We start from the raw sequence: 20,012 nt of genomic DNA on the forward strand, positions 1-20,012 counted from the left end.
CTCGGTGTGAGACAGGGCACCTCAGTGCATGGCCCGGTGGTTAAGCACAGGCTTGAGTTCGAGCCTGGCCTCAGCTGCTTCCAGCTGTACCCCCAGACAGGGCACTCAATCTATTCAGACATGCTCCCTCGTCTGTAAGGTCGGGCCGTACCCAGAGTCGAGCTGAGCATCAGGTGAGACAGGCGTGTAAAGAGCTCACTGGGCAGAGGGCCTGGAGCACACAGACACTCACAAGAGCTAGATACTAATTTTCCAGGATGGCCCTGTGGCTACTCCCCTGCTCCTGACAGCAGTGCCATCCCCTGCTTGGGCAACCTGGCCCCCTTCTCCAGCCTGGAGATCTCTTCCATCCTACCAGCCCTTGGGGAGTCTCAGTCTACCCTCCTGGAAGCTCTGCTCTTTGCAGCCTCCTTGGCTCTGCTTATGATCCTCTCTTCATTAGGATGCCTTCATCTCGAACTTCCCCAAACCCCACTTCCCCCAGGAAGGCTCCCTGGGCCCTTCTGGCCCCAGGGATCTCTGGTTCTTGGAGCCGTCCCAACCCACTGTGAGTAAGCTTCCTAGCAGCCCATGCCCTCTCCTTCTCCGGCCTCCGTGTGAGGACACCACCTCACCTGAAACAGACTCCCCTGCTGCATGCAGACTGAACGCAAGGAAACCGAAGGACCCAGTGACCCCTGACAACAGCCACCTCTAAAGGTCCCCAGACGCAGGACTTACCAGTCTATGACACGAATCCTCATTTTCTCACACATGGATGGAAACTAAGGAGGGAAGAGAGATATGTGGGGGTGGAGGTCTTCTGAAGAAGTGGAAATCTGGGAGGCAGGTGGGAGCTGGGAAGGCTGGGAGCCCGGCCCTCCTGGGAGTGGGAGGCTGGGAGCCCTGGCTCATGGAGGTGAGGCTCACCATGGCAGGCAGTGTGACGCTCTGGTTCCACTGAGGATTGGCCGTCTTCTCCAGGATCTTGCTGCAGAGCTAGAAGACAATGAGGATAGGTGAATGGAGCTTTGAGGGGACTCTGGGTACCCCTGGGGACCACCACACCAAAGGGCACCCATTGTCAGCCAAGTTGACCACCCTTCAGGCTGGGCAGAAGGCCCTGGGGGCTATGGAACCTGAGGCAGTGGGCTTAGACACCAGGAATCTTTCCAGAGACAAAGCTCAATGGTAGGTCAGACCCACCGGGGCATGGAGGAAGGGACAGATTGTTTGAAAGTCACAAGCCTCTCCCTTATCTCATACCTCTGGCTGGAAGTTCCCTTCCCTTCCCTCCCATTATGGCCATGACCCTAAGTATGGCCACAACCCTGAGTCCAGACCAGCTTTCCCAGGAGTCCTAGCATCTGAGGCAATTCCCGTCGCCCATCAGCGCAGATCACCTGCCCCTTTGGAAGACTGTGCACGCGGGGAGGGGGAGAGGAAAAGGGAGCTGAAGGGCTGGGCAGGGGGCCATACACCAGTATTCTGAGAGGAAGATGAAAATTCAGTTAAGATACAAGCCTCATAGGCCACAGTTTGCCTCCAATCAGCCCTGCTCAAAAGACCGGGCTTTCCACAACAAGAAACCTAGCAGAGGCAAGAACTGGGTCCAAACTAGCAGCTCACAGGTTCTACTCTGCGCAGGAGTCCCCAGGGAGGCACTGATGCTGCCCGGGGCATCCTGTACCCATGCAGGGCAGCGGGCGAAGGCTCTGCCTCAGATGCTGGAAGGTTTGTGTCCTACATGGAAATAAGGAGCAGCCTTCCTCAGAGCATTGACTGTGGGCCCTGACTGTGCGAAGCATTTACATAATTATCTCATCTAATGAGCAACTGACAAGACTCTCCATCAAATGAGAGTGTGGCTTCCCTGGGGGTCAGGACTGTTTCTTCATCCCTGATCCACCCAATATTGGCCCCGTGCCCATCGTCCCCTCCTCCCTGTGAGAAGAGCCCAGGCAAAGTCTGGGGGTAGGGATGGGTGCCATGATTTGGCCCTTGTGTGAGCAAAGAAAGGAGTAAGGAAAGAAGAGAATCCAACAATTAGATGGAACAAAAGGCAGAGTGGGACTCACAGTTCTCAGGAGTGGGTACACCAAGGGCTGTAAAAGCACACAGAACGATGTGCCATCTCCCTCATAATTGAAGAAATACAAACAGAACGAATGAGATACTGTGTCTCATCTATCAGAGTCATAAAAGTCTCTAAAGTCTGTCAGCCCTGTCTTGGCAAGGCGATGGGAAACTGCTCGCTCAGATTTTGTTGGTGGGGAGAGAACAACTCAACCTCTCCAAAGGGCAATTGGCCACTACCTTTCAAAAATTACAAATGCAGATGCCCTTCGACCTACCAGTTCTGCCTCTAGACATTATCCTACAGAAATACTTGCACATGTGCAGAATAACATGCATCTAACTCTAGTACTTTGGCCACCTCATGCGAAGAGTTGACTCATTGGAAAAGACTCTGATGCTGGGAGGGATTGGGGGCAGGAGGAGAAGGGGACGACAGAGGATGAGATGGCTGGATGGCATCACCGACTCAATGGACGTGAGTCTGAGTGAACTCCGGGAGTTGGTGATGGACAGGGAGGCCTGGTGTGCTGCAATTCACGGGGTCACAAAGAGTCGGACACGACTGAGCGACTGAACTGAACTGAGATTATTCTCTGCAGCATGACTCCAGTTAGGGAGGACGTGGAACAACCCGCATAGCCACCAACAGAGGACAGCTTGGATAAAGAACGGCCCATCCACAGAATGGGGCGCTATGCCGCTCTAGAGAATGAGGACCACTCTACGGTATGAAACAACTTTTAAGGTGAAAAGTGAAGAAAACCAAGGTGCAGAGCAGTAAGTATCATGTGCAAGCATGTGCGTTAAAGGCGTAAAGGTAAGAATTCATGGTCAGACATGTGGCATGCACATAATGAAGCCAGAATGACGCAGAAGAAACCAACAATGATTTCCTGTGCAAGGGAGGAGATGACCGGAGGACAGCTGGACAGGTACAGGGTGAAAGGTAGGGTTTTCATGATGGATGATAAGTAAATGGATATGGTGTACATAATAAATGTATTATTTAATTCAAAACTTAGATGAACAAAAGTTTGAAATAACAAAAGAGGAAAAGAAAGAAATGGAGGACTTTTTCATCAGACACAACAGACAGGCCCTGCCAACATCGCTCCTCAGCTCCCTGGATGAGAGGCACAGGTGGTCCCCACCATCCCCAATCCCTGCCCCCGGGGAGCCACAGGCCTTCTCCCCAGCAAGCACTTCCACCTATCTGCCCTTGGAGGTTCCCTCTGAGAGAGCCACCAAGATGTGTGTGCGGGAGCCTGAATAGCAGGGCCCCCGCCACACCACAGGCCAGCGCGACCTCTGGCCCTAGAAGCACCCAGAAGCCTTCCACCCCTGCCTCCTCTCCCCACACCGAGCTCCCTCCTCCCCCTCCTCCTTCTCCTCCTCTTATCTGTGTCTTTTTTTTTTTTTTTTAACTCTCCTTCCCTTCATGACAGAAGGCATTTGGCCATCTGTATCAAACACTCAAAAATAAGCATGCCCTCTGACCTGGTTCTAGAAACTTCCCTATGAAAAGGCAGAGTGTGGACAAAGATTCCTATACACTGATGTTCCTCACAGAGTTGTTCATGAAAGAGGGAAATTCCAAAAAAAAAGAAATCCAAAAATAGTTTAAATGTCATGTTATATTCGTTTAATGAAATATTATAGCAGATAGCAAAAATTTATTTCAAAGGCTATTTAATAACCTAAGGAAAGTTAGACAACAAACGCAGTTTACCAAACCACGTATATATAGTTGACTTATTCTGGCAGTGGTTACTGTAAGTGAATTCTGTAAGTGAATACTGAAGCATTGCTCCCAAGGGAAACACAGGGTTAGGGGCCTGCAAGCCTCTGTCACAACATTTTTTTGGTCAACTGACCAGTAACTTTGTTTTATGTGTGCTTCTGTTTCAAGACACCTTTCTCATTATATTAATATACTGTGGGTTTATTAACACTGAACTCACAGCCAACAACACTTTAACTCAGGCCTGAACAAAACTTACCAAATACGTGGTTCTCCATGGGGCACCTCACAGTCTCCTTACACTGAGAAACACCAGGCAGCATTTCAGCACTACACTTGGGAGCCACTGTAAACGCGGACATCACCAGAGAAAAAAAAAACCCCAAAACGCAAAAACAAAAAATGACACCGAATAGACCGGGAAAAAACACATTACAGGATGAGCACTGAAACACGCAAGGGAGCACAGTGCCCGGCTCAGCTGGCAGCACGCGCCTCAGCCAAATCGAACTGTCCGGAGCTCTGCACATGATGACCAAAGCACTGCAAGGACTGGCTTGGGGATTACAAACAAATTTTAGCAAGTAGGCAAATCTGCAAACAGACTCTGTGAATAACGAAGACAGACTGTATGCTGAATCCAACTGTATCGTGAATCCAATTTTTTTCCAGTGGGGCAGGGTGGTGAGGGCAATGGACGGGGAGAGGGGTTGGCGTGCCAGACAGAAGGCATGAGAGCGGCAGGAAACATAAACGTGAATAGTCCTCATCTCCAAGGTGGCGCACAGTACAGAAATATGAGGCATTGCTTTTCATTCTCCTTGCTTTCTGTGATTTTTTTTTCTTTTTTTTTTACGATTAATAAGTTTTATTCTTGAAAAAAAAAGTTGCTTCAAAGCCTCCCACTCTGCCTTCCAAGCACCTCCCCTGTCTTTTCCCCACACCATGAAGGAGTGTGATACGTGCGTGAGAGGATGCACCACACACACACCCTTCTAGCCCCTCGGTAGCACGGCCCAACCAGGTATGGTTCGCAGCCTAGATAACAGCGACACCAAGTGTCCATAAGAGGAAATGCAAGGAGGGCCAGGCCAGGGCGACACAGGGAACAAATCCCCAGGACAACTGAATCGGATATAATGAGAAAAAGCGACACACCAGGCCAAAGAGAGGGACGGGTAGGATGAGACTGGAGATAAGGGCAGCAGAGAGAGAAGGGGAGACCACGAAGAGGTGGCTGGGGCAGACAGTGGCGGACACAGAGGCCTAGGGACCACACCAACCAGCTTGACATATTCCCTGGCCTGGGCCAGGTCCCCCACCCCCATCACCACCACCCTTCCCCAGCCCAGACATCTGTACCTTCCTAGAAAAAGCCCCAGGGACAGCCAAGGGCATCTCAGAACAGAAGAGACCTAGGGAGGTGAAGGCGCTGCAAGGAGCCAGGTGCAGCTAGGAGCCTCAGAGCGCTGAGATTCAGCTTCAAGGAAAGCCACTGAACTGAAGGCAGGCCAGTCTTGGTTCTAGTCATCATCACAGCACCCCACTATGTTGGGAATGTGGAAGAAAAACACATGTCTTGAGACATGACTTTCCTATCTCTCAAGTTGGGAAAACTAATTCTGGTCCTTGGAGTTCAGTGTCCAGCCAAACCGCCTGCTTCCTTCCTGCCTTCATTCATCTCATCACAGTCCCTCTAAGGCCAGGTACAGGGCATCAGACTCTGACCCAAAGCCCAAACCAAAACTGCACTTGTGTAAGACCCACAGCGAGCATTTGTAGCCCAGTGTGAATGAGTTTAAAATTCGTGTTCCCTCTCTCACAGACATTTCCCATGAGCCCTGCATTAGCCTGGGTTGGAGGAGCAGCTCGAAGGCAGGAGGGGTCACATATCCAGCACCATAGTGACTGATTTTAACACACTGAATTAATAAGTATGAAGGAGCATATTAACACTCAAAGGGGAAGAAGGGAGGAGAAGCTCTTCTTTACAAAAAAAAAAAAAAATGCTAATAAAGAGAGAAGGAATGATAATGAGGGAATCACCCCTCTGCAACCCCCAGTGAATGACTAATTCGGGCAAGGAGGTCAGTGGCTAGGTTGCCCATTAGGTAAGAGGTTGTTGAGAAACAGGATATCAGCAGACTGAGATTGTGCCCACAGATTACCTGCAAAGTACAAAGCGGAGTGTGTGCTTTGACAAGGGAGAGACCTGGAGACACCACCTTAACCGAGTAACCAGCGATGGGACATGCTGACATTCTGTTTCCTGTTGTGATGCAAATGCAATGTACGAAACCTCACCTATGATGTGTTCCTGCCAAAATAGTTCATTTGAATTTAATCTGGTCCGAGACCTAACTTCGAAATACAGGGGCCAGAAAAACAAGTTAAACAAAACCAGAAGGAAATGGTGGGACAAACCCAGGGCATGGACAAATGGCTCGTGCTCTTCAAAGATGCAATCTCATGGGCTGAGAAAAATGGGAGGGGAGATGGGAGTAAGGTTGTTACAGAAGATACCAATGCAGAGCATAAATTCCAGTTGGGTCTTAGATTGGAACAAAATTAAACCAGCTCTGAAAGACATTTGGGGGATAATCAAAGATATTTATATGAGCCAATATCTGACAAGAATAGAAAATAACTGCTAATTTCCTAGGTGTGGTAATGTTATTGTGGTTACAAAGAATTTTCTTTTTCTCAGGAGATGTATGCTGAAGCCTTTAGAGGCAAAGTGTGTAACTACGTTTCAAATGATTCAGTCAGGTGGTGTGGGGGCCGGGGGGATATCCATATACATAGAGAGAAAGTAAATGCAGCAAAACATTCACAATTGTTTCATCTAAGTGGAGGCTGTACCAGTGGGTAAATGTTCATTGAACAGTTTTCCAAATTTTGTGGTTTTAAATAATTTTAAAAAATGCTTCAATAAAGCATCTAATATTGATACATAGTAAAATAAAATAAAAAGCTAGACAGATAAGCACCAAACATAAATGTTGTATGATGCTTTACCGGTAATGTTATTTACTTTTTCCTGTAGTTTTCAAAATTCCTTAATAAATGTGTGCATCAATAATAAAAGAAGAAAGAAAGCAAAATAAGGGAGGCGGAGGGTGGTGGTATCAGGTAGCAGGCAGAGGAAATAAGCTTATCCAAGGCCTTTCTCCTTTCTGAAATCAACCTGGACCTCAGCAATTGGTCCCCTGACCTCAAAGGTCCTTTGTTGGTGGGATGGGCAGGCAGACCCTCCTTGTTTCCAAAATGAACGTAAGAATAGATTAACTGAAAAGGAAGACTGCAAAGTGCTGTGTGAATGGGAGCGCACACCACCTCCATCATCACCCTCGCTTTTAGCGTTTGTTGTTAAGCTTGTAAAGGCTCCCCTAACTGTCCTACAACGCCTGCCTGTATGCCCGCTCCCCGCCTCTGCCTCCGGAGCAAAGCACAGCTGGCTGCAGGCGCGAGCCCTCGCGCTTGGTCCTCAGCCCTTCTGCTCTGCCCGCCTGTTTCCAATGGTGGGACCCGGGAGCCCAGCGGAGTGGGGTTCCGGGAGCCGGGGCGGAGGCCGAGCCCTCCGGAAATGTCATTCTCCCCCATTTCCAGTATTTCCACCACAGTCTCTGCTCTGAGGTTACAGAGTAAGCGCGATCGGGCTGTTTCCCGAGGAACAGATGCTAACGAACAACCTAAAGCAATGGAAAACGGACTTAAAGAGAGCAGTGCCTAAGGCCGCGTAGAGCCCTGAGGGCTGAATTAACACAGCAAGCCTGTGTGGGTGACGGAAGCTGGATCTTGAACGATGCAGCACATTTTGCGGGGAGGAAGACCAAGAAGGAGCCAGGAGTGCACAGGCCCGGGGAAAGGCTAGAGGCGTGACCGCAGGGCAGACGAGAAGACACACGCGCACGTGCGGGCTGTGCGGTTTGTACCCGAAGCTGAGCGCGGCGAGCCAGCCAGTGGCGCTGAAACCGGCTCGACTCCGCCCTCCGAGCGGGCTGCAGGGCCGCGTCCGCCCAGGAGGGGGCGCGATGCTCCGCACTCGCACAAAGACTGTACAAGCTAATACTGGCCATGGAGATGAGGCCAGAAAGTTCGGCTGGGTGAGCTCTGGTCAACCAGGTTATGCGGTTTGAACTTCATTTTACAGACAGGGCTTTCTTTTACACTAAATATGCTGGTGGATTTCTACGGCGAGAACCCGGATGAGAGAACGGACGCAAGGCTGTTGTGTGGCCCGGGGGAGAGATGACAGTGGCTAGGGGCATGGAGAGAGGAAAAGAGCTCGGGATTTTTAAAGGCAAAAGCTAGCAGTGGGATCTTGATGTAGAGAGGTCAAAAAAAGAGGGAAGAATCAAGGCAGGCCCGCATTTTCTGCCTTTGATGGTGGTACTGGTAAAGACAGTAGTTTCTGGAAGTGGGGCGGTATAGGCAGAAAATGACGCCTTTACAGGGCGAGCGGGAGGTGGGTGGGCAGCACAGAGATGTGCAAAGGCACAGGGAGTTCCGGAGCTGAAGGGAAGGCTCAGAGTTAAACACAGCTGTGGATTCCTCTGTGAGAGGCGATGACTGAAGCCTGGGAGCAGCTGAGGCTGTCAGGGAGAGAAGTGCAATGGAGGAAAGAGTCCCAGCAGAAGTCAAGAGGGACAGGAGCCACAGCCCCGCTCTGGGCAGGAAGGAAGAGAGGTATGTGATCCCCAGGACCCCCACCAGAGTGGCCTTACTCCACTCAACTCCTGGCACAACTTTCTAAAAATAATCATTATGGTTTTACTGCATATTTTTTGTTTCCCTATCATTGTGCCTTCACATCTGGTTTGCTTTACTTACTATTGCCTAATTTCCCCCAAATATTCCTGTCTCTATCCACCATCCCTGTGTCCCCTCCGTGTCCATCCACACCTGTCTGTCTGTCTCACACACGTGGGCAGACCTGCGTGTGTGCACGTTAGCCCCAGAGAGCTGGGCCTGCGTGTCTCACCCCGTGTCCCGTGATCAGTGCCCCCACTCCCCACGCACGCAGCCTCCCACGGCAGGCCCTGTGCACCCCGAACTCTGTGCTGCACGGCAGGACGGTGCCCAGCACCCATCCACAGAGACGCCAGCTGCCACCCTCCCGCAAGTCCTCTTGTTTACTTGCTTCTTACCATTTTCCCTGCAAAGCTGACTTCCACAAAGGGATCCACCAAGTTCTTCTTGTTACTGTCAAAGCCAAAGATCTGCCTCACGTTGTCCATCACGGCATCGTCCACTGAGGAGAAAGACATGCTGGTCACTGCCTGCTGCTCTCCATCTTCAAAACCCCCACTTCCCACTTGTGTCTCCCGACAGTCTGGGGACTCCCCAAGAGGCCACGGGCCCCTCAGCCCAGGGTTCTAGGGAAGGAGGACCATCTCCAAACAGCAGCTCCTGAAGGCACTGTGCTGCTCCTTTGCCCAGCTTCCAGAGAAAGATTGGACGTTGTTATTGTAATATCCCATTACTAGTGCCTGTCTGACATTTTCCCTTATATCCATTAGCTCAGTGATTTTCCTGAAGGTAACCAATAAGTCAATTCTGTTTTGTTTTGTTTTTTTAATTTAATCTATGCTGCTTCAAACCAATGTTTTACTAATTACCTGTATTTTTACGTATGTATTTATAGATGATAGATGTGTATATGCACGTATGTGTGTATACATATATATGCTCTGTATAATGGTACGTATGTATATGAAGGGCTTCCCTGGTGGCTCAGATGGTTAAGAATATGTCTGCCATGCAGCAGACCCAGGTTCAATCCCTGGGTTGGGAAGATCCCCTGGAGAAGGAAACGGCAACCCACTCCAGTATTCTTGCCTGGAAAATTCCATGGACAGAGGAGCCTGGCGGGCTACAGTCTAGGGGGTTGCAAAGAGTCAGACACAACTGACTGACTAGCAAATTCGTGTACATGAATGAGAAAATGAGAGAAGGGGACACTTAACAACTGTATACTAGCCAATGTCTGTCTACATGAATACAACAGTTAACAAATATTTAGCAAATGTTTATGTTCTATTTACCCATGTATTCTTTTCTTATTTATATTTAAACAACACTGCAGACAACTAAACATCATCATCCCCTTCACCTGAGCAAAGCAGACATTTCTGTTTCCCCAGCCCCCTTTGGAAGCTCCCCAGCCTCACTTCTGCATAGTGTCAACCAACAAATGCAGAATGTTCTAAACCCGTACTTTAATCCCATTACTTATTTAAAGGGTTTCCCCACGATTTTGGTTCAGTTAAGCATGTACAGAAGGAACCCATTTATTGGTGTCATTAGTCAAAGCAGAAACCCTCAAACAATTAGCTTCATGCAAAACTTGTAAACGGGGACCCAAGGAGTCCCTGACTGCGTGTTCTCTTGGACTCAGCTAGCAACAGCGCCTGGTATAATTCTGCTAATGCATGCTCCAAAATGGCGGCTCATAGCCTGCAGCAAGAAAACCACCAGGAGCCTTTTAAAACTGCCGGTGGGTGAGCCCCACCTGAAACCAAGCCAATCTGAAACACTGGGGGAAGGGCCCAGCATCTGCACTTCCTTAAAGTTCCAGAGGTGATTTAATGTACAGTCTGGGTTGACCCCCACGGCTCCAGAATATTGAGCATAACTCCCCCAGCATGCACTGAGCACACAGAGCAGGGCTAGCACAGGGTTCGCCACTCTGAGAAGCCAGGCAGTGGCCACCATAGCCTTCCCGGGGTGATGAAGGCTCGGCCACAGCTACGGTGACCCGCTGTCCCAGTTTATCAGGGAAGGAGGAGCTTCCTGGGATGTGGGACTTCCAGTGCTGAAACCAGGACAGTCCCAGGCAAACTGGACACCCAGGAGTCTCCACTCAGTGGAGACACTGAGCCCTTCTAACATTTCAGCAACTGCTTCCCCAGCCAGGGGCTGCCAGTCTTCAGCCGGGGGCTTCCTAGAGGAGGGAAGGAGAATCGGTGGGAGCCAGGCACACAATAGAATGGAAATGGTGCTGATGCTTTTCAGCATCAGGAAATGGTGCAGGAGACTGCTTTTCTCCTAAGAACAGTCCCCAAACCCTTGGGAAACCTAGAGAGGGTGTGAGGCTTCCCCAGACAGCAGAGCAGAAGGGAAGCTGGGCTGGCATAGATCTAGCAGACCCTTGGGTGCAGAAGCCAGGCCAGGAGGAGGCAGGGAGGGAGCCGGGGGCCAGCCCCTCCCTCTCCTTCCTGCAGGGACCTGAGGCAGCCCAGCCCAGGGTCCCAGCGTGCATTAGCAGAATTATACCAGGCGCTGTTGTTAGCTGAGTCCAAGAGAACAAGTAGTCGGGGACTCCTTGGGTCCCTGTTTACAAGTTTTGCATGAAGCTAATTGTTTGAGGGTTTCTGCTTTGACTAATGACACCAATAAATGGGTTCCTTCTGTACACGTTTAATTGAACCAAAATCATGGGGAAACCCTTTAAATAAGTAATGGGATTAAAATACAGGTATAAAACATTCTGTATTTGTTGGTTGAAACTATGCTCTCCCCTAGTGTGAGCCAAGAAAATGGTGCATGGAGTGGTCGAACAGCCAGACCAGGCCTAGGAGATGCTGAACCGGACCTAGGGACCGCTAGTACTCTGAGGACTGCCTCCATCTCTGTGACTTCACCAGCATTGATATTACTTCTCATTAATTCTGGCTGCTTTTCTCCTAAGAACAGTCTAGAGAGGGTGTGAGGCTTGCCCAGACAGCAGAGCAGAAGGGAAGCTGGGCTGGCACAGATCTAGCAGATCCTTGGGTGCAGAAGCCAGGCCAGGAGGAGGCAGGGAGGGAGCCGGGGGCCAGCCCCTCCCTCTCCTTCCTGCAGGGATCTGAGGCGGCCTAGCCCAGGGTCCCCCCGTCACAGTCACCCAGCAAGGGCCCCACACTCACTCTGTGGCAAGTCCTCAGCCCTGAAGACCTTCAGACAGAAGTGCGCTCCACGGAGGGCCACGCCGATCGGCCTAAGCAGGTTGCTTTCGATGTCCTCCTTGTCTTCTGAGGGGTCTTTTCTCTCCAACTACAATACAACCAAATCGGACTACTTAATGAGTCCCCAAGCACAGCGTTTTCCCTTCCTCTTCTGGGAGCTCGACCAACACACTTAAACAGTGCATCTTGGAGACAGGCAGATTTCATCCTGCCCACTCGTAGCCTGTGATCTGCAGCAGGTTCCTTAGCCTGAGACTCAGCTTCATCTGGACAGTGGAGACAATGACACTGACCTCCCAGGCTCTGGGAGGGTCGACTTCAATAATGTGTCAGTGCACGTGTCACCAGCAGGCACTCAAGAACCACCGTCTCCTTCCCAACCTGCCCATTAAAAATAGCGCAGAAGTGGCAGCCGTCTAGGCTGGCCACCGTCTTCAGTAACGTCTGTCCCTTCACCTGACCAGTATTTATTTAACAACTAAGAAGTGTCAGCCTCCTGCCGGGGGTGAGGGATGTAGCAGTAGACAAGCTGGACAGAGGTCCTGCCTGCGTGGCACTCACCATTTCTCAGTGAAAGACACCTTTAAGCAAATGACTGCAACAGCATGTGCTGAGTGTTTAGATTAGAACAGTACTAATAAAAATAATATATATTGATTTTATACATGCTCTCATTTAATTCTGACAGCAAGCCCCATGAGCAGTGGGTCTCAAACTTGGCTGTACATTAGAAACAGGAGAGTCAGTGTCTTGTGGACTACTGCTGCACATTCCAACTAAAACACGGGTTCTGGTTCAACAGGTCTGGGGTGGAGCCCGAGCCTCTGCATTCCAACAAGTGCCCAAGTGATGTCCATGCTGCAGGGGGCCAGGGCCTAGAATACCCCACTTTACAGATAAGCTGGATGAGAGTTCACAGAGGTTGGATGCAGAACTGGGGCGGGCGGGGGGTGGGATTTAGGGAGAACGGAGCAAGAGGGCTGGTAACTATGGACACTGGGGGAGGGGACAGTGTTGGTGGTAGCCCAGCATTGAGACCTGGATGATGGATCCAGGCAGAGGCACCAACTCGCGCAGAGCAAGGGCTGACGTGCAGTTTGAGGAACAAAAGATCCACCTGCTGCACTTGGGCAGCTGAGGGGCAGATGATAGAGGAGAGATGGCCCAAGGCCATGCCCAGCAGTCCACTCCTTGCAAAGCTGCCTGGACCATCCTCACTCCGTCTGCATGTAGAAACCCACTTCAGAATCCCCGCAGCCAAATTCTCCATCCCAGAGTGCCTCGTGTCACACAAGAGCCCGGGAAGGAGCTGTTAATAGCTCTACACTTTCTTCAGCTCACATGGGAAGAAAATGATCCCCTCCTCTGCTTTCAGTCATCCACACCACTGTTCGTTCCCACAGGCTACGATCACTGATCGAGCACCTGTTGTGTCCAAGACCTGTACTAGGCGAGAGGGGAGATAAAAGGGTCCTTATTTACTATATTCTCCCTGACCTCAAGAAACTGAGTCTCAGTGACAGAGACGGACACAACAGCTAACCAAACTAACGAAACATGGGGTGGTGACCGAAAGGAAAGATCCATCAGTTTCCCTGGAGGACAAGGCAGCCATCGTGGAGGAAGTAGCATCTGGACTGGGTCTTGAAGAACAAAGTGACTTTTGGTCAACAGAGGCAGAGGAGGCCTTCCGACAGGTGGAAAGACAAAGACGGAAGTACACTCTGGAAAGGGTCACACTGACTGGCGTGGCCACAGCACGGAGTCCATGCAGGTACACACCAGCAAGTGGCCCTGCGAAATCAGCCGGAGGCCAAATGCTAATGGCCTTGAATGTGATGCTGAGGATTCTGGACTTCATCCCGAAAGTAACTGGCAGGCAGGGTGGGTCACTGGAAGATTTTTAAGAGGAGACTCACGTGATTTGTGCATGCATACATGCTAAGTCACTTTAGTCGCATCCAACTCTGCGACTCCATAGACCATAGCCCACCAAGCTCCTCTGTCCATGGGATTCTCCAGGCAAGAATATTGGAGTGGGTTGCCACGCCCTCCTGCAGGGGATCTTCCCAACCTAGGGATCGAACCTGTGTCTCTTATGTCTCTTGCATTGGCAGGTAGGTTCTTTACCAGTCGTGCCACCTGGGAAGCCCATCATGTGATTGTACCTGGGTTTAAAGAAGGTGACTTTGGTGGTAATGTGGAGGCTAACTAGATTCACAGCGGCTGAACCACATCTTTATTCACAGGAAGGCCCAGATAAGATATGTGAGAGCCTGACCTTGGTCTCTGGTCTTGGGATTGGAAAGAGGAGAAGCATGCAGCGTGATCGTCACACCAACGAGACTGGCCAACTGTGTGCATCTTGACTTCCAGGTTTGGACTGAGGGATGAGGAAGGGTGTTCAGGGCTCTGACCTGGGGGACCAAGGGGACGAGTGCAACTTCCCAAGATATCACCTAACATAGGAGTGGTCACCAAATGATACTGGGTTCCCATAGGTGAAGTCAGAGGGGCCAAAGGGACGTGTTCATGTGCTTTGTTACAGGAACCTGAAACCGAGCATCTGGAGCTGCGAGGATCCAGACTGGAGGTGAGCAATTTAGGAGCCCAAGTGGACAGAGACGGGCTCCTCCACAGATAGACAAATACAATGCAAAATCTGGCTGAGGCCAGATTGTCATGGGCCTTGAATGTCATGTCAAAGGCACAGCAGAGAGGCAGGCAGTGAAATCCTATTGAGCTGCTGAATTTGAAGAATCCAGTTTTTTAAAAAAAGGAAAAGAATGAGGGGAGTCATAGATGCTGAAGGAGGAGAGAGTTTGAGGTAAGACATGCCTCTGGAATCAAACACTGTGGAGCAGCAGATCAGATTAATGAGAGAAGAGTTCCTGGGACTTGGCAATGGGTGGGCTTAGGCAAGTGGTTCAGGGAAGGAGGTGATGGGAGGCACACTGAACCAATGAAGGAGCGAGCAGCTGGTGAAGGACTGGAGAAAGGGGACGTGGGGTCCTCTCAAGAGTTAGGTAGCCTTGAGGATGGCTGAAAGGACAAGGAAAACAACTTGGACAGGAGGGGTGAAAGCAAGGTATTCTGAGATCAGGAAATCTGGAGCCTCGTTCAGACCAGAGAACAGGAGCCAGAGAAGAGGCAGAACAGACTGAACAAGAAAGCAGGCAGGGCTCAAGCACATGCAGGGGAGGTGGGGAGAGGGAGAGGGAGGGAAGAGGAACTTCAGCCCTCACGTCTCTGCCACTGTGCAACTCTGCCTCTTTAAGGGGAGCGGAGGCCGGAGCTTAGGAAAGACCAGAAAGTTAGGAAACAGCCACCATGGAGAATGGGATAAGAAGCAAACATCACCCAAGTAAAAGAAGAGGTTGACAGCACTTCCAGGTGACTTCTGCCACCAAAGCTGACCAAAGGGTGGTGTGGGCAGTATGTCATGGGGAGGGTGGGGAACACGGAGATACAGCAGCAAACCCCAGGGCTAGCGAGCACCAAGCGAGAGAGAGGATGGGAGCCGGGGACCAGGCTGCAGGAGGCAGCTGATGGGCGGGGAAACAGACAGGGGTCAGGGCTGTAACCTCAGTGAGGAAGAACCACTCACTGAGGGTGAGGGAGGGAAGGAGGCAGAAAGAAACTGCTGGCGAGAGGGATTTCTGAGCTCAAGGGCTTAAAGAAGGTAAGATCAGACGTTGACGGCTCATCAGGGAGGACACACTGGTCTCGGAACAATGGCAAACAGGGAAACCTGCCAGCAAGGACCCTCCTGCCCCAAGGGTAGGTAACAGCCCAGGAGACCAGAAGGAGGGAAATAACCAGAGAGGCGGGTTTCAGAGAAGAAGGCAGTGCTGAAGTTGGGAAGCTGCCGTGGGAAGCCCAAAGATGGCCATGCTTCCCATTCCAAAGACCATGGCGAGCTGGACCAGAAAACACAGGCTTCCTTCTGAGCCGGTCTCAAGAAAAGTGGTTTCATCTGGGAAAAACCAGGGTCTGAAGAATGGGGAGCGGAAGAAGGAGTGTTTTAGGAAAGGAGAACACATTCAGGATGCCCTGCAGGAGCATGAAGGCACAGCGTCTGGAGAGAGGAGCTGCAGAGGAACAGGGGATGAGAGGGCAGGGGAGGCGCCCTTGGGAGGGACTGGGCTGCCTGAGCTCTGCCGGGCCCTGCACAGCACCCAGGGCTGCCCCAATCCCTCCCACCGGGGCTGCCTGAGCCTGCATCATCAGCCAGCTCTTCAGCCTTAACCTCCTCAGGGACCTTGCCCTCCACCTCCCCATCACACACGGCTTTCCCCAGGGACTCCACCTCCCCAGCCCTCCCCTGGAGACCCGCTTTCCCCACTCCTGCCTCCCCCTGCCTTGATCATTTCAGTATCTGCTTCACCATTTGTGTATCTGATTTCCAGTTTTCCCATGAGATAGTCAATATCCACAAGGACAAGTCACTCACCAACACAGGTCCTTGTCTTCCACCAACAGCATCTTAATCTTCCCTCCCCTGCAGCTGCTAGAGGAACGGCCACGTCTCAAATCTCCAGCCGCTCAGAACCAACGCTCCAGGAAAACCTTGACCTTGAGACACTTCTCTAAAAACAGCCTCCATACTATCTACCTTCTCCAATCCCCCTCATACCACGGGAGGCACTCAACACAGAGCTTGGCACACAGCAGGGGTTTAAAAAATGTGTGTTCCCTAGCCCTTCCCTATTATTTGTCCTCCTCATCAGGCTGGTCCTCTCTCACCCTCCCTGCCAGGCTCATCAGCTCCCCAGCCCCATGCCTCCACCACGCCTGCCTCATCCATGCCTAACAGCGCCTCCATCCACCTACCTTCTGGGTCCTGGCCACTGAGTATTAGGAGGCTTTCCCACAAAGCCTCCAGCTCCTGTGTCTGCTCCGAAATCCTTTGGTTTTGTCTGTGTGTGTATGTGTATTGTGCATGAGAGTGTATATGTGAGTGTATGTGTGTACACTGGAGTATTACTCATCCATTAAAAAAAAATGAAATAATGTCATTTGCAACAACAAGGACGGACCCAGAGATTGTCATACTGAGTGCAGTGAGTCCGAGAAACACAAACGTCATATATTGCTTATATGTGGAATCCAAATAAATGATAAAAATGAAGTTATTTACAAAATAGAAATAGACTTCCAAACCTAGGAAACAAATTTATGGTTACCAGAGGTGGCGGGGCATAAATTAGGAATTTGGGATTAACACACTACTATATATAAACAACGACGTACTGTACAGCACAGGGAATTCTACTCAATACTTATAATAATCTCTAAGGGAAAAGAATCTGAAAAGGAATAGATATACACTATATATAGATGGGAGAATACGCACAAAAGTATTAATGATGGTTCTCTGATGGGCAGAATGATGAGTGATTCATTTCATATTTATGCTTTCCCACATGTTCTACATTTCTCACAATTGCCATGTATTCTTTTAAATCAGAAAAGCTAAAGTTTTTTGTTTGTTCATTTGGTGCCCCCATGGCCCGGTGGTAGTGCTTATGAGGAGGACGAGGAATGTACTCACGGGGGCTTCATCTCCAGGCCCCAGCACACAGAGACTCGCTTTCAGGTAGCCTCTGGCCCCAGCAGAGAAATCGTCGGGATCTGAGAGCAGCAGCCACTTCCTGAGGTAGGCATGTCCTAAGGGAACAACACCCTTGGTGACCCCAAATTGGAAGGACCCAAGTCTGCGACCACACCAGAGAGTCCAGGGTGGACTCCACTGGGTGAGATGAAGAACTCATCTACCCAGACATGGGGGAAGGACTTCCAGTTCTAAAATAAAAGGTATTTTGAGTGTTCATTCAGGTCCAAATCAGAAATGTCAACAGACACCACTATCAGAGGCTGCCAAAGCCAGACCCCAGGCCATTTTCCTCCCCTTCAGGAAGTAACCAGACCAGACCAGAGACCAAGGTGCGGAGAAATCCTAGACTTGTCGTCCAAATGACTCATCCATCTGGAGGGACCCCAGCCTCCAGCAGTCTTTGCTTAGGGCTTCCAGTTTAGCATCCCAACTGGGCCAGCTGAAACCCACATGAGGGTTTGATATTCCTGGGGACCTGTTTTACCCAGAAAATGAAAGCTGCCCTCTCTTTATTCCTGCAGCCTCACCTCCAAGATCAGACTCTACCTCTAAAGTCTAAAATCCCCAAGAAGAAAAGATGAGTGTCCCAAGTGGGTGCCCCCATGCAGCCAGAACCCAGATGCAAAGACCTGCCCAAGAGGGTGACAGGGCGACTCACGGGGCTCTCGGTAGATGCTGCCCACGTCCAGCTGAAAGCAAACAGAAGAGGCACAGGTCACAGTCCTGACAGCAGAGTATTAAACAAAGTATGATGCATGAAAATCAAAAATCTGATGCATTAAAAATCATGTTTTCAAGAACATTTGGAGACATGAGAAAATGTTGGTCACATGGGGAAAAAGTGGAATATATCTTGATTGAAGTTTGGTGAAGTGTATCTATGCATAGAAAAGCCAGAGCAAAGGAAACATGCTGGATGGCAACTGCACTACCTCTGGGTGGCAGATTTGGGTGATTTTTATTTTATTCTTATTTTTTCCTATATTATATAATTTTCTATTAAAAAAACCCTACAGGTTTTGATGTGATGGTAGGGGAGGTTATGCATGTGTAGGGCGGGGGCATATGGGAACTCTGTACTTTCCACTCGATTTTGCTATGAACCTAAAATTGCTCTCAAAAACTACAAAGTTTTTTAAAATTATGGATTACTTTTATAATTAGGAAAAAAAACTTTTTTTAACCTCACCCTTGGGTTCTTACAATAAGAGACACAAAACATAAGACCCCACTTATTATAGAATGACTCAAGCTCAATCCATTCTTTAAAAAAAAAAAAAAACTGCTTCTCTAGAAAAACAGATTCCGTTTTCTATCTGTGACTATTTCTCAGAGAAGGGGCCGTATTTTATTTGGAAAGCAGAAGGAGGGTCAAATAAACCTGTGCCCTCTCTTTCCATTTGAGAAATTCTTGAAGATTCAAAACTGAGAAAATCAATAAGAATGACATTAAAACGCCATTTGTGAAGATCTCCAGTACCCGTTGCCTTGACGCTAATCTGTTAAACACATCCCATGCTATCAGTTCAAGGTCCTCTGCGGGTTCATTTCTGCACGTCTGGGACACATGAAGGGGCAGGGTCACCCCACACCGCCTCCTGGGCGACTCCCAATCTGGACCCATTCCCCAGCCCTGGTGAGCTCAGAGTACTGAGCACTGGTGTCGCGCTGGCCCCAGATGGCCAGACTGAGGAAGAGAGCTGCCCAAACTCAGGGCCCACACTGCCTCTCCAGGATGCAAAGATAAATGTGGATTAACAGTAAGAAGCTGAACTCCCCCTGTTGGAGAGAAGGGGGGCAATTTGCCTCTCCTCTCTTTTTCTCACAACGTTTTCCTTGGAAAACTTGTCAATATAAGTACTTTCCCTGACTCTTTGAAATGTATCTTTTTAGAAGCCAGATAAGTCATTCCTCAGCTTTAGGACCCAGGAGTGCCTTTCCCCAGGCTCTCCAATCTCTGGCAAGGGAAGAGCCTACCTTAACCAAATTGTAAAACTACCTCCCATCATAAAAATGCAAGTTTGTTTTCTGATTTTTCTTGTGACTGTCACCCCAATTACCAGGTAAAGTCAGGATGAACCATGTGTACTGAAGGCGCTATCCTGGCCACTCACGTGGACATTAGTAATTGTTTATTGTTCATCTCAAGAATACGCATGGAATGGGTTGTGTCTGCTTGGCTCTATACAGGATTTCTTTCTGTCTTCGCAATCTCTTATCAGATGGCCCACAATACCATCGTATTGGTTTAATGCTTATTCAATAACAAAAGCGCTCTCTTTCTCTACTACCTTTGTGAAGAGGATTTCTGGGTTAGGAGAAGATCTTGTTTAGATTTTATCATTGTATTTTTCCAAACACAGACCAAGACAGACAGGTCTCTGAGCACCAATCCTGCCCATCATCCACAGAGTTTCCGCTAATGTGGATGGATAAATGAGAACTGATTGCTTTCAAAGAGAATAAACCATTTACCCGGAACTCCCCGATGAGAGCATCTGTTCTGAGGGAACAGGAGTCCACCACCTGAAAGGAAAACAAACTAAAATTCTTGTCCACAAGTAAACGTTGGCCCAGACAGGTCCCAGCCCAGTTGCTCCTCCTTCCCAAATAATAACAGCCCACACTCTCGACGGCACTGGCTCTA

At 49.8% G+C, this 20,012-nt stretch overlaps 1 protein-coding gene and 1 long non-coding RNA gene across 22 annotated transcripts in view; one reads left to right on the plus strand and one right to left on the minus strand.

The window, feature by feature from the left end:
* The window catches only part of DYSF (dysferlin), a 223,156-nt gene that overhangs the window by 139,689 nt on the left and 63,455 nt on the right, over window positions 1-20,012 (minus strand). For all 21 annotated transcript variants that reach the window (XM_061431947.1, XM_061431954.1, XM_061431964.1 and 18 more), the window contains 7 exons: window positions 19,841-19,891; window positions 18,024-18,054; window positions 17,303-17,418; window positions 11,710-11,836; window positions 8,950-9,053; window positions 910-978; window positions 721-764 (listed from right to left, as the gene is read on the minus strand). In XM_061431947.1, the coding sequence (XP_061287931.1) occupies window positions 721-764; window positions 910-978; window positions 8,950-9,053; window positions 11,710-11,836; window positions 17,303-17,418; window positions 18,024-18,054; window positions 19,841-19,891 (542 nt within the window). The remainder of the gene's footprint in view (window positions 1-720; window positions 765-909; window positions 979-8,949; window positions 9,054-11,709; window positions 11,837-17,302; window positions 17,419-18,023; window positions 18,055-19,840; window positions 19,892-20,012) is intronic.
* Window positions 6,851-16,879, plus strand: LOC133256843 (uncharacterized). The gene is made up of 4 exons (XR_009739315.1): window positions 6,851-8,488; window positions 13,998-14,124; window positions 14,297-14,341; window positions 16,256-16,879. It is a non-coding gene; the product is annotated as an uncharacterized LOC133256843 (long non-coding RNA).

The sequence above is a fragment of the Bos javanicus genome, chromosome 11 (assembly GCF_032452875.1).
Source record: "Bos javanicus breed banteng chromosome 11, ARS-OSU_banteng_1.0, whole genome shotgun sequence".
In the NCBI taxonomy this organism is placed as follows: domain Eukaryota; kingdom Metazoa; phylum Chordata; class Mammalia; order Artiodactyla; family Bovidae; genus Bos; species Bos javanicus.